This window comes from Triticum aestivum, chromosome 7D, assembly GCF_018294505.1.
Source record: "Triticum aestivum cultivar Chinese Spring chromosome 7D, IWGSC CS RefSeq v2.1, whole genome shotgun sequence".
In the NCBI taxonomy this organism is placed as follows: domain Eukaryota; kingdom Viridiplantae; phylum Streptophyta; class Magnoliopsida; order Poales; family Poaceae; genus Triticum; species Triticum aestivum.
Genome location: NC_057814.1, coordinates 620,413,507 through 620,427,659, shown reverse-complemented (window position 1 = coordinate 620,427,659; position 14,153 = coordinate 620,413,507). Strand labels below are relative to the sequence as shown.

Here is a 14,153-nt window from a genome sequence, read left to right as displayed (position 1 = left end):
GCCAGTATTATTTTGAACTTAATGTTCATATAGGGGTGTGGAGCACCCACATGCTACAAATCCTCTTCCGTCTTACATTACTTTATCTAAAAGGTCTACTATTACTTTACATCAAAAGCAAAATACGGATAAAAAATAGAGAAATATACTAGAAAAATTCACAATAATCAAAAATATCTAACCATTGATTTGATATACTTAACAAGCTTAGCCCTTAGATCTTCACAACTCGCTGAAGGGTAGACCCTACCTTTTGTTTTGGAAGGAGGACCCTACCCATATTAACTGTGCAGACCTGGGGACTGACTGCCAGTCAGTCGACTGAATCTGTGAAATGGGTCAGTCACTTTTTTTACCCCATAGAACATTGGTGTAGTGTGGTGTGTCGTGTGCGTGCGCGCGCGTGAGCTAGCTAGCTTCGGCTGGCCGTGGCGCGTGAGCTAGCTAGCTCCAGCTGCGTCCATGCTTGAGCTAGCTAGCCCCACGTCGCGCGTGAGCTTGCTGGCCATGGTTAGTGGCATGAGCTGGCTGGCTTTGTCCGTGCGTGAGCTGGCTGGCCATGGTTAGTGGCATGATATCGCGTTGCACAAAAGAAGAAACAAAATGTAAAAACGCATAAAACAAACAATGACAGAAAAATGCATATATTTTTTTTATAAGAAGGAAAGTCCCCGACCTCTGCATCAGAGTGATGCATGCAACCAATTTATTAACCTAAAGTACGTAAACACAATCTGGGGTCTAGAACTAGCTCACAAAAGGAGCACAAAAACAATAAAGATAAAAAGATGTCACGGCCGACGGAAAAACAAGCTACAATGACTAAACACCTAGCCTTGGTATTACACTTTCAGAAGAAAATAACTAAAACAAAATCAAAGTAATTAAATTTACTAAAAAAGAATGAAACCCTTTAAGAAGAAAAAAATGAAAATTAAAAAACTTTCAAAACTTGCACACAATTTGCATTGATATTACACTTGTTGAAATATGCAAAGAATTAGCATATAATAGTGCATTTTTTGCATTCTACTATAATTTCCATAGAGTGTAACTGAAATAATGTATTTCCTTTAAGAAGAAACACAACTAAAAAAACATGCGCATAACATTGCAACGAAATTGCACTTTATCGTGTTATGCAAAAATAATCATATAATCATGAAATTTTGCCACATATTATATAGTATTTGCTTGTATATAATTACACACAGCCAAAAACCCACAAAAAACAATAAGAACCAATAAAGGAAAAAAATGGGAAAAATAAAAACCCATAGAAACAGAAAACAGAAATAAAAAAGTGAAGCAAAAATACCCTTAAATAGAAAGAAAATGATATAAACAACTAAAACAAAATAAAGACAAAGTTTGCACACAATCTGCACATAAATTGCGCTTTGTTATAATATGCAAGAATAAACACATAATAGTGAATTTTTTTGCAAAAACAAAATTATCTAAAGAAAGAATGAATTAGTGGCATTGCTATTTGATCCATGGTGTCTCTACTTCTCCGGATCAAAATAATAAATTAGTGGTATCGGTATTACCGTTTAAGAAGAAAGAAAAGTAAAAAAAGACAATAATGATAACATTTGCACACGGTTTGAATAGAAATTGCGCTTTTTTATAATATGCAAAAATAAGCACAAATAGTGAAATTTCACACAAAAAAAAATCCTAAGTAGGAATGAATTAGAGGTATGGTATTACCCTTAAAGAATAAAGAAAATGGAATAAAAACTAAAACAAAATTAAAATAGTGAAGTTTTCTAGAAACGATGAATTAGTGTCATTGGTTTCCCATTAAAGAAGAAAGGAATTGAAAATAATAAAACAAATAATGAAATATTTTGCAAACAATTTGCATAGAAGTTGCGCATTTTTAGTGTACATATCTCTTCCTAATAATAATATAATAATAATAATAATAAAGCACGGGTTGAGGCTGTCGGTATCACCGTCACGGTGTTTTTGCGGAAAAGCCCCTGTACTTTTTGATAGTTGAACCCGCAGTCCCTCTTTAAGTCGAACTGAGAAAACGTTTCATTTTTACAGAAAAACCCTGCATTTGTAAGAATCCAACCGGCGATTCCTTCCTCTGTTTCATCTTATCCACACACATGGCGGAGCAGCAGAAGTTGAGGGGCGGAAGGAGCGGGGAGGGCGGGTCGGAGAGGGAGGGAGGGAAGGAGAGCAGCAGAAAGTGCGGGAGCAGGCGCCCGGAGACGGAGAGCGAGTGGATGAGCGAGCGAGGAGAGGCGCTGGAGGAAGAGGAGGCGCGTGGATCCTGGCAGGGAGGGTCCAGATCCGGTCGAGGGCGGGGCGACCGGCGGCGGCGGCTTCAACTCCGGGGTGGCGAGCTTGCTTCCTGAGAGAGCAAAGAGTGAGCTGAGAGACATGGAGAGAGAGAGCACGGGAGGGAAGGAGAAAGGAAGAGGGAGGCGGGCCGTGGTTGGTTCTCCGGCGGCACTGGATCGGTGCACGGGCGCGGAGCTCCTGCTCGGGGACGCGAAGATCCAGGGAGGCACTCGGGTGCGAGGCTGCGGGTCAATGCAGAGATGGCGCTGCTCATGCAACTTTGAAGAAGGCGCCGAGACGTCATCTACATCCGCAGGTCTTGCTCCCCAAAATCCACCCCTTCTCTTCTTTGGTCCAATCTGGACTGTTAATTCCGTCAAGAGGTGTGAGTCATCGTTTTACTGGATGCTCTCTCGATCGTTTCTTCCTATGGATTTTGTGGGTAGCAAAATGTTCTCTCGGTATGGATCTAAAAAGGGACCAACTCTTATGAAATACTTCTTAGACAGGACATGCGATTTTGATAGAATTTTCTATGATATTTTGGGAAAATTTATGTTATATAGCATGCTTCAGTAATTCTTTTAGCTCAAGCTAGCTCCCTTGGTGATTATTTTCAATGAAAGACTTGCTCTCCAATATGTGGTTTGGTATTTCTTGACTGCAAGTATTTAGCACCTACAACTGAACTGAAGACCAACAAGTATTTAAGCAACACATATGTTTGGTACGCATGTCTTATAACCACATCAGCAAAGTTTCTGCACATCATGATTAAGGGGTGAAGAAATCATGTTTGCCAATGGCCATCGATTAAACCGCAGTATTTTCCATGAACTGTGGTAACTCTTGCCTATAAAAACTGCATGAAAAAAAATAGTTTTGCTTCAGGTGAGTTTTTGCGTTATCATCTGTTGTACAGGTTGAAACTATCAATTGTTAACTTTTGTGGTTTGCTAACAAGATTGTTCATCATATCCACTTGTGCAGGTACCATAACCAGAGTCACTTATTCGGCATGGTTTTATACTGGAATTAACCACATAACTAATTTTGTTTTACCACCTTGACGCCTTCAGTTACATAGGACTTCTGTCAATGCCCAACCGATAATGAACAGGTACAATTTTATAGATGGTTCAAGTGAAGCTGTGCAAAGTGAACCAATTCTGCAAGCAACCATGTCATACATTTTTCCTTGGTAGAATTAACATGTATAGATCATTTTATTGTGTGCAACAAGTCAACAATACATTGTTTGTATATCATTGCTTTGGTCAATTTCTGCCGTCGTGCTTCTGTGAAAATGTGACCAGGAACTAACTATGTGGTAATTCAGTAATCAGTATAGAATCTGACACTAAATAATACTCCATCCGTTCACTAATGTAAGACCTTTTAGCTTTTTCTTGATCGTTTTCTCTTCTTCAGTTGTTGGCTGACGTGCAACAGTTTTTCTTGAACCAAGTACTTTGCACCATATTTTGAACTTTCTAATTTTGTTCCATGACATGTTTTTGCAACCTTCCATTTAAAATTAGGTCCGGAGGCCTTTTGATGGCAATAAAATTTACCTTTGTTTGTTCATGCTTCATGAATTTTAGATTCTGACAGGTTTGGGTCCATCTATAACATGCTTGACCGGGCGATCACGCGGCCGTCAAGCACTCTTATCTACTGGTCATAAGCTCTTACCAACTAAGGTTTGTTCTCCCACAGCTCCCCTGCACAAAAACATTTAACCAAGAATTTTTTGTGTGTGCAATTGGTCGAGTTTCTTTATTTTAGTGGTAAAAAAGAAGAGCAAGCGTTAGGTCAACATAATATAGAAGGGAAAGTGTCCCCTCACTCCCTACGGTTCCAAGCACAATTCTAGATTGTTGGCAAAAAAGTAGAGTTTTAGTTGCATGCTCAAGGGTGTGATTGTTGTTGTTATTCCTGTAGACAAAGGAACTGATAGTGGAGATTCAATTGCTCGGAGAGGAAATCATGAACCGCGAGCAGAATATTCTCTCACTGAAAGAATATTTGATCTGTGTGTGTATCCTAGCCACTTTATTATTAAGTACTACCGTTTGTCTTCCCATTTGATTTCTCATATGAAGCTACTAATTCTGACAATTCCTTTTGTGTGCTTATGTTTTCCTATGGAAAATAAGCTAGAGTGAATTAACGATTTGTGTTTCTTTAGATGTTGTCGGTCGGGTGTCCTCTACTACTGAAGTTTTACCACCATCTGGTGGTGCTTGAGATCAGAGACGACATACTTTCATCAGCAGCGGCCAAATCCCCAGCGCCGCCTGTGTTGTACACCCCTGTACCCCTCGACATCCAGTGCCTCGCGTCTGCCCAACATGAACACCTCCTCAATAGGTACATCTCTGAATTTTCCCCTTGCTAGATAAAGTCGAGGATTGTTTTGCTGTAGCTATAATTTGAGTTTACAAGATATACTCCTCTCTTTTTGACGTCAATTTTTTCAGTTGATTTTGCTCCAGGATAGTTCCCTTTATGCGCATGAACTAATGGGTGTGTTCACAACGTAGAGCAGCTTCTCCTTCCAGTCTCATGTCTTTCTCTTCAGCAGGGATCAGTGAGTACTACCGAGCAAAAATGCCCTTCTCTTCGTCATATTTCTTCCTTTTCCTTACTACTTTTGTGGCTCCAAATCTCTTGATGGCTCTATGTCTGTTCTTTTTGTTGACATGGATTTTACCCTGAAAGTTTCCTTCTGATCTACAATGTTCTGCTATCTAAATTCGTCTGTATATTGTGAATGAGTAGACACTGGTGCAGAAGCCCAATTGGATGAAAATACGGACTATAGAGAGGTGTAATTATTAATTAATTTCTTGCTTTAAAAGATATGCAACTAGCAGAGTTCCTTATTTTCATCAATTGGATTATGACCAAAGTGAAGAACTTATGTGGACAGTCTGGCAGATTTCAGTGGCAAGATTTTTTTACAATTTCAGTGGCAGATTTCAGAAATTTGTAGAGCACAGGATTTACAAGAACAAGATATTCTGTCAAGGTGTGTACTTTCTACCCATTGCACTAATCTTTTGCTTTGAGTGATTGGCTAAAAGAAATTACTTCCTTTGGAATAATATTTCATGCACTCACAAGTATAATCTCTCCATTTCCTTATTTTTTGTTCTTCCGTCAGTAGTATTTCTTTTAGCTACTATTTGCCCCTGGATAAATTACTCATGCTATTTTCATGAGGTTCATTCTAGCCGTTTGCTCACGAGAACAGAAACATTTTATCTGTTGGCTAAATGAAAGTACATTCTTTGAATTTGCCACTTTTCCCTGCACCCGCAAGTATAATCTCTCCATTTCCTGGATTTTTTATTTTTCCGTTACTGGTATTTCTTTTAGCTACTTTCTGCCATAGCATAAATCACTCATGCTATTTTAGGAAGATCCACAACTGCTCTATGCTCACTAGAACCGAAAAAAATATTATCTGCTTATTTTAGCGACGCATTTCGCTCACAGTATTCATGGTCATAGATAAAACAGTAATAAACTTCCCTTCTCTATCAAACTTACGGAGTACAAAGTTGTCATGCTTGATCAGCAAAACATTTGTGCTTCTTTTGCACATACATATCACAGTACAGTATATGATTTTCACAGTCCTTAATTTAAAATTTTCCTTTTCTGGCACAGCCATGGATATCAACAATCAGTCAAGCAAAGAAATATTCATGGGAGATATACAGGGATCCACAAGAATGTGCATCGTATGTCACTACTCACTACCCTTTTGTCATTGAGCCACTATCACATTTTGGTCAGCAATCACTTCAAGCAATTCTCAGCGCCATTAGTCAGAAGCTTGAATTTACATCTGAACGAACAATACATCAAGCCACAGAAGAAAGAGTGGTCATCTCTTTTTCTTGGTACAAAGATGCCATACAAGCATTCAGACTTCTGAATCGCACAAGCAGTTTGTATATAAATGGTGTGCCATATCGTTTTAACATGGATACTTCAAAAGAATATCTGCCAAGAGTGGTCGCTGATCACTATGATTATAGACTTCTAGTAGCCCTAAAGAGTTTGCCTTGCGTTTGCGTTCACCTGTAGTTGTTTTAGCCTTTTAGAAGTATATGGCGTTGCTTAAACTATGTTTCTTTTGGCAACAACATATGAAATGGAGAAAGTTTTGTTGTTATGGAAAAGTTGGCAATAGCAACTGATATCTGAATTTTATTTGATGTACTCCCTCCGTTCACTTCTATAAGTAGTTCCAGACAAATGAAATGGAGTTGTTTTGCTCACTGTCTGAAACATCTACAAAGACTTATAAAAGTGAACAAAGGGTAGCTAATTGTGCATCAACGGGCTATTAAGCACTAGGTCATAAATCAAACAGTTACTCGTGTAATAGGCTATGCTTACGGGGGTGATGATTTTTTTTCTCCCGGTGCAATGCACAAGCATTTTTGCTAATAATCATAAAATTTTAGCACATATTATATAGTATTTTTTGTATATAATTACACTTAACCAAAAAAACCACAAAAAACAAAAATAACCGATAAAGGAAAGAAAATGGAGAAAAGAAAAAAAACCCATAGAAACAGAAAACAAAAATAAATAAGATAAATATCCACAAAATAGAAATAAAACCAATTAACAAAGAGAATCAGAAAAATAAAGCAAAAGCAAAAGCACATAAAAACAAAAAAAGTATTAAAAAATCAGAGGAGAGAGAGGAGGGCTAGATTGCACAGTTAATGGGCTTCAGCCCAGAAAGAAATCAACTACCCAAATCAGATTCTGAAGAATCAAAAGCTGAAAAGAACTGGGCCTAGATAGCGTGACGACCGGAACTGGGGCGCCATGGCAGCTAGCACGACACCTTGGGCGTCATGCAAAATGGGCCATTTTATAATACTCCCTTTGATCCTAATAATTGGCCGAGCCTTTATACGATGTCAAAAGGGAGTAAATTTTGTATTCGATCCATTATGTGCTAAAGTTTAAAAAAAAGCCAGATTTGTCCATTTTCACAAATTTTGCCACCTGCGTGGAAGTCTGCTGCATTGGATGAATGTTGTTGGGAGGTAAGATTTTAGTCTATTACCAATTGATTTTGAGATGGTTTTGTAGATGATATTAGCAGGTTGATAGGCCTAATGTTTCGGCGGCAACTGGAGACCAGTCTTTCATAAATAAGCGAGTATATGTGTTTATATAAGGCGACGAAGAGTGATACCTTTATCATAGTATTGTTGGACCAGCTTGGTGATGTCATCTCCAATCCAAGTCTGATCTCGGCGAATAATGCAAATATAGAATGCCAAACTGAATGCGTCTGATCTCAGCGAAGCATTTTCTTTTCATTTTCTTTAAAAGTCGTCAAATCTGCATCGATTTGAGCTTGGGCCTTTCTTTATTACGGAATGACCGGGCCATAATTCTCTGTGGCTTGAACATATAATTGATACTCCCTCCGTCCTATAATATATCGAAATCACTAATTAAGGAGTACTCGTTGCAAAAAACACTCCACTTTTCCAGGTCGCGACAAGTGGCGCACATGCAGCGCGCCACTTGTCGCAACCTGGGAGTTTTCCCTTTTTTTTTCGTAGATCCGTTTATTCAAAACGTTTTATCTCTTAAACCGTGCGTCCAAATCTCGAACCGTTTTCATCATTGGATTCCTCGTGTCGAGATCTTCAAAACTAGATCCCATGTTGATAGGTTTTGACGAACTTTTTTTTCACAAAAACCGGACGAAAAAATCGGGCAAAAAAACCGAACCGGGAGCACGGTTTTTTTTCTTTCCAAAAGAGGCACGCCCGTGCCTCTCGTGGAAGCAAAACCGTGACTCTCGTGGAAACAAAATCGTGACTCTCGTGGAAGGAAAAAAACAAAACGCGTTTTTTCCCCATTTCTGAGAGGCACGGACGTGACTCTCGCGAAAGCACAACCGTGCCTCTCGCGAAAGCAAAACCATGACTCTCGCGAAAGAAAAAAAAACAGAAAACGCGTATTTTTTCCCTTTCCGAAAGGCACGGCCGTGACTCTCGCGAGAGCACAACCGTGCCTCTCGCGGAAGCAAAACCGTGACTCTCGCGAAAGAAAAAAAACCGAAAAACACGTTTTTGTCCGTTTTCGAAAGGCACGGCCGTGACTCTCGCTAAAGCACAACCGTGCGTCTCGCGGAAGAAAAACCGTGACTTTCGCGAAAGAAAAAAAAAGGAAAAGCGTTTTTTCGCGAAATTTTTTTTGAAATTTTTTTATCGGAAAGCTAAGAAAGACCGGGGAAAAACCAAAACATCAAAGAAACCTAAAAAAACCGTTTAAAAAGCCGAAAACGCGTGCGAAAAAAAAAATCCGGAGGGAGCGTCCAGAGCGCGACACGTGGCGAATGGCTGATCGTTGCGAGGCTCCCGAAGGAGCGCTCGTTAACTAGTTGCTCTCATAATATATGAGCGTTTTTTATACTATACTAGTGTAAAAAACAATCTTATATTATGGGACGGAGGTAGTAACAATTAAGGGAACTCCTCATTAGAAAAGGCCAATAATTTAGGGCTAACTAGCTAGATGCTCCATTTTCTTCTAGCATTTTGTTTCTTTGGTCAAATGTGTGGATTACCAATTATGTAGCTGAGTTTAAGTATGCTTCATCGTGAATGTCATGCAGTGATCCATGATACTAAGAAACATCTAATAATTGGTTTTTTTTCATGCTGCCAGTATAGTGGGAGCATATTCACCTAGGATATCCCATCCCCATCCCCATCCCTTGTACGGCCTTCCAAACAGCGACTAGTCAAGTTTCCCGTACAAAAAGAATAAAAAACTGGTCAACGGGATTACGTACACACTACACATACTCCCCTTCCCTGTTTTCTTTATCCCGCGTCGATCGTCTCTGTCACCCCCACCTCGACCGCGCGCCATTCCCTGCCCTGCCAGTGCCGGAGAGAGCAAGAAGCCCAAGAACGAAGCTCACTTGGAAGGATCGATCGGCCGACCGGTTTAGCTAGCTGGGTACATGGAGGAGGCGGCAGCCGGCGCCGGCGAGGAGGAGGTGTACTGCGCGGTGGGGAAGGAGCAGTGGAACTGGAAGGCGAACCTGCGGTGGGTGCTGGCCAACTTCCCCGGCCGCCGCCTCGTGCTCGCCCACGTCCACCGCCCGCCGCACCGCATCAACATGAGTAAGTGTTTCATCGATTACTTCCGCCAAATCAATGGAGCGAGTAGCTTATGATCTCATCCATCCTTGTTTATCCTCCGGTGGATGGATGGATGCAGTGGGGGCGTGGGTGCCGGTGAGCCAGGTGGGAGCAGCCATGGTGGCAGCGTGCAGGAAGTGGGAGGAGGACGAGGCCAGCGAGGCCCTCGACCAGCTGCTCCGCATCTGCAAAGCCCACCGCGTTCGTTCCTATCCTTCCTTCCTTTGTTCAGGAGTAGCTGTCATCAGCAGCAAATTAGTTGGCTCAACTGATTGAACCATCGAGTACAATAATTACAGGTGGACGCGCGCAAGGTCATCGTCTCCGGCGACGACCTGGCGGGTGGGCTGGTGCAGCTCGTCGCCGACCATGGCGTCGGCGAGCTCGTCATGGGCGCCGCCGCCGACCGGGCCTACTCGAGGTATGTACGTGTGGTTGCCGCGAGTTCAGACGTCGCAGTCCGCCTGCCTCTTGCGTGCGCACGACAATGTGCATGTGATGGATGCTACGTTGTTTGTCAGGAAGATGCGGGCGCCCAAGTCCAAGAAGGCGGCCACCGTGCAGCTCAAGGCCAGCCCCTCTTGCAGGATCTGGTTCGTCTGCAAAGGCAAGCTTATCTGCACCAGGTAGGTACTCTATCTGGTTAGTATGTATGACACAGTCTCAATGGATTTTGTGCTGTCCATTTATCCGATGATGTTGCTTGTTGACACGTACAGAGAGGCCAGCGACGAGGGGCTGATAAGCAGAGGAGAGCCATCCACGGCGAGCACCAGCCCACGGCCAACCGCCTCCGACTGCTCGACATCGGCATCCTCGTCGCACCGGCACGGCGATGGCGCCGCCGAGCCGGTCGGCATCCACGACTCGACCACGCCCTCACACCATGGTTCGGTACGTGCAAGAACAATGTGACTTTAGTGGGATCATCCATTGTGTGAGATAGATACATTGTCGCTGGGTGGTGAACAGTGCGTTTGATATGACAATGTCAGGGTGACGCGATGGAGATGGACGATTCGTTCGCGGAGAAGCTCAAGGCCGAAGAGACTCGCCCGCAACCTGAAGCTGTGGTGGAATCCATGCCCGTGACGGATGGTGATCATGGTGCCAGTGTCTTGCGGTTCGGTTTGCCGGAGCTGGAGGCGGCCACATGCCGTTTCGGCGAGTCTGCCAGGATCGGCATTGCCGGCATTGGCCGCGCCGGCGTGTACAGAGGGAGCCTGCGCGGCGTGAGCGTCGCCGTCAGGGTCATCTCCCCCGATGCCGCCGTCGGCGAGGCACGGTTCGCTCGCGAGGCCGACGCCATCGGCAGGTTAAGCCACCCGAGCCTCGTCGCGCTCGTTGGCACGTGCCCGGAGGCGCGCGCCGTGGTGCACGAGCTCGTGCCGGCCGGGAGCCTGGAGGACCGCCTCGACCAAGGAGGCGAGGGGACGCTGCCGCCGCTGCCGTGGATGGCGCGGTGCCGCGTGGCACACCAGGTCTGCTCCGCGCTGGCCTTCCTCCACGCGTCATTCAAGACGGTGCACGGCGACGTTCGTCCGACGAACATCCTCCTGCTAGATCAGGCCGACGAGCGGCGCTCCTCCATTAAACTCGCCGGCCTCGGCATGCGCGGGCTCCTGGCGCAGGCGGAGCAGCAACGGGCCGGACGCGAGGCGCTGGCGTACGTGGACAAGCGGTACGTCGCGACGGGGGAGCCGACCCCGCAGTGCGACGTGCACGCCCTGGGCCTGCTGCTCCTCCGGCTGGTCACGGGCCTGCCGGCGCGTTGGGCGAAGAAGGCGGCGCTGGAGGCCGCCGCCGGCGGGGGCAGAGCCTGGCAGCAGGTGGTGGACGCGAGCGCAGGGGGGTGGCCGACGGAGGTGGCCACCGAGGTGGCGCTCCTCGGGCTGAGGTGCTGCGCCGTGAGCGACGGCAGAGTGGCGTGTCGCCCGGCCGGTGAGCTGCTCGAGGAGGCGCGCGCCGCGCTGGAGGCCACGATGGACGCCGCGCCGGGCCGGACGTGGTCTTCATCACTGCTGTCATCGTCGGAGACGGAGGCGTCTAACGGCGGCGGCGCGCGGCCCGTCCTACATCCTCTGCCAGATAATGAGGATCCAAATAATAATATGTGTGCCAGCAGCAGCAGGTCCACTAGGTAGTTGATACATCTGTAACCAATGATTGTTTTGAGATGGGAACGATATGTTGAGGTACGGTGGTGGTGTGTAGCGTTCCACTCCTCTCAGGTTGACCGTCACAGGCACAGGAACACACTAGTTAGTTAGTGTGCACGTGAATCGATTGGTACATCCACAATCTCTGGATGGGCTAATCTTTACTAGTAAAGGGGATCGAACGTCGTGATGGTTCGACCACCTTGTTCGATTCTCTGGTTCCACCCCTCGATCAAATGCAGTAAAAAAAAAAGTCCATCCCGCACGCACGAGGACGAGGAAACCGGAAAACCAGCCCACGCTCCCATCTCCGCTTTGAAAAAAACTAAAACGAGAACCGCGACCCACGTCCTAGGCCCGATCTCCCCCAGCCCTCGCATTCTCGATCCCGTCTGTCTCAACAGAAAACTCACCGCTGCCGCCGCCTATGCGCATCGTCCTTCATCCACACTGGTCGCGTGGGATACCCCCATCACCATCTGCGCAAGGACTGAGAGAGGTCGTGGTGCTCTACAGCGGCGGCATGGCCGCGGCGTCGAGCATGCTAGATCCTTCCTCTGCTGGATCATGGATGTTGGGGTCGCCGACGGCGAGGGGGACGTCCAAGAGAGCGACGACAGCATCAGCCATGCCGCGGTCGCTGTCGCCGGAGAGGAACTACCTGCGTGTTGGAGGATGCGGGAATCACGTCAACTCGTAGCGCTGCCCTCGGCATCCCCACCAATGCGTTGTGCCGCATCCTCTCGCCTTCTCGTGGATGATTTTTCCCCTCGTCGCCGCCCTGCCTCCAGCACTGCAGCGGCATGTATACATGTATAAAGATTGAGGTGGTCCATTCATCTTTGGAACAGATTTGGCACAAATAGGTGGAATAAGAACGAATATTTCTTGTGGCTTATGATGGCGGGGTGATGGGTAGCCTTTCTTGAGGATTATTGTGACCGAAGTGACTGATTGTTGGCAGAACTTTGAAGAAATGTGTCAGGTATTGTCATACTATCAGTAGTAACTATGTCGTGATATGCGGTGGGTATAAACTGATACCCTTTCATTCTACTCTACTAATTTACTGTATTTTTACTCCTTATGAATTTTCCGAAGATACGATATTATTACTACTTATTAGGTAAATATGTGCTATGCATTTTTTTTTACAGATTATGAGATGCAAATTTTCCCCGATTGACGGTGTGTTTAATGATTGTAAAAATGCCGCATGGTTATACATGCATGATATTGGTGCAATTCTTTTTTGATCTTGCATTCCCCTTTTCACTACCGAATCGAGAACCTCATTGCTCCAATCAGCAGTAGGCACTAGTAGAAAAATGGCCTTTAGTCCCGGTTCATAAGGGCCTTTAGTCCCAGTTCCAGAACCGGGACTAAAGGATCGTTACTAAAGCCTCCCTCCCCCTTTAGTCCCGGTTCTTACACGAACCGGGACTAAAGGCCGTCCACGTGGCCGCAGCCTGGAGCTCCACCTTACACCAACCGGGACTAAAGGAAATTTTATGATTTTTTTTTTCAAATTTTTTTTTGAATTTTTTTATTTTCAAATTTCTGAATTTTTTTTAACCTCTAATCTCTAATCACCCCTCATCACTGCTCAATTTAACCTCTAATCTCTAATCACCCCTCATCATTCCAAATCATCTAACTCCCGGACGGTCACCCATCCTCTCACTACTCCAGCCTGAGCACACTTAACTTCCGGGTTCTATTCTCCCTCCTTTTCAAGTCTGCACTTGTTGTTTTCCTGACAATAGTAAGATGTCAATCCTATTAACCCTCAGGAATTTAGCTTGAGCATGAAGTCACACATTTCACTGTTTGAGTTTGAAACTATTGTTCTAAAAATCAACAATTATTTAGTAACACTAATATTTCTTGAATAAGTAGTTTGACCATAGTTTGACCATAGTTTGACCAGATTTGACCAAAATTCAAAAAACTGAAATAATTATTTAGTAACACTAATATTTCTTGAATAATTAGTTTGACCATTGTTTGACCATAGTTTGACCACAGTTTGACCAGATTTGACCAAAATTCAAAAAAACTGAAATAATTATTTAGTAACAATAATATTCTTGAATAATTATTTAGTAACACTAATACTTCTTGAATAAGTAGTTTGACCATAGTTTGACCAGATTTAACAAAAATTCAAAAAAAAGAAATTTGAGCATAACTTTTTTTCCTTTTAGAATTTGAGGATTCTAAAAATTTGCAAACAGGCCATAGGCCGTCAAAATTGGATGCGGATTTTCGTGCTGAACATTTTGATATATTATACGTTTTTTTCTGACATCGTATGCAAAAGTTATAGCCGTTTTACATTTTTCCTACACTTTTTGCAAAACATGTCTAAATTTAAGTTTTTCAATTTTCCTAACTAGTAGATGTAGTAACATAACTACATCTCGAAGGATTTTAATTTTTGAAGTTTTTAGCATTTTCTTTTGCTTTTTACAAATCCGAA

The 14,153-nt window shown here is 44.1% G+C and overlaps 2 protein-coding genes across 11 annotated transcripts; both read left to right on the top strand.

The window, feature by feature from the left end:
• The first annotated feature begins 2,103 nt into the window (after positions 1–2,103).
• Positions 2,104–6,540, top strand: LOC123165888 (uncharacterized). 10 transcript variants are annotated; one of them, XR_006483242.1, is made up of 7 exons: positions 2,139–2,620; positions 3,295–3,424; positions 3,919–4,007; positions 4,249–4,341; positions 4,496–4,677; positions 4,788–5,338; positions 5,983–6,540. XR_006483242.1 is itself a non-coding variant. In XM_044583632.1 (6 exons), exons 1-5 carry the CDS (start codon positions 2,404–2,406, stop codon positions 4,828–4,830), a joined length of 609 nt encoding a protein of 202 aa, XP_044439567.1. In that variant the 5' UTR covers positions 2,104–2,403; the 3' UTR covers positions 4,831–5,338; positions 5,983–6,540. The 10 variants fall into 10 exon arrangements, 1 of the variants encoding a protein (XP_044439567.1); XR_006483240.1 differs by having other exon boundaries at positions 2,143–2,620; positions 3,384–3,424; positions 3,909–4,007; XR_006483241.1 differs by having other exon boundaries at positions 2,144–2,620; positions 3,384–3,424.
• A 2,656-nt stretch (positions 6,541–9,196) lies between these two features.
• LOC123166540 (U-box domain-containing protein 33) lies at positions 9,197–11,727 on the top strand. Its single transcript, XM_044584347.1, has 6 exons — positions 9,197–9,494; positions 9,592–9,713; positions 9,812–9,933; positions 10,034–10,138; positions 10,232–10,406; positions 10,508–11,727. Exons 1-6 carry the CDS (start codon positions 9,332–9,334, stop codon positions 11,654–11,656), a joined length of 1,836 nt encoding a protein of 611 aa, XP_044440282.1. The 5' UTR covers positions 9,197–9,331; the 3' UTR covers positions 11,657–11,727.
• The last annotated feature ends 2,426 nt before the right edge of the window (positions 11,728–14,153 follow it).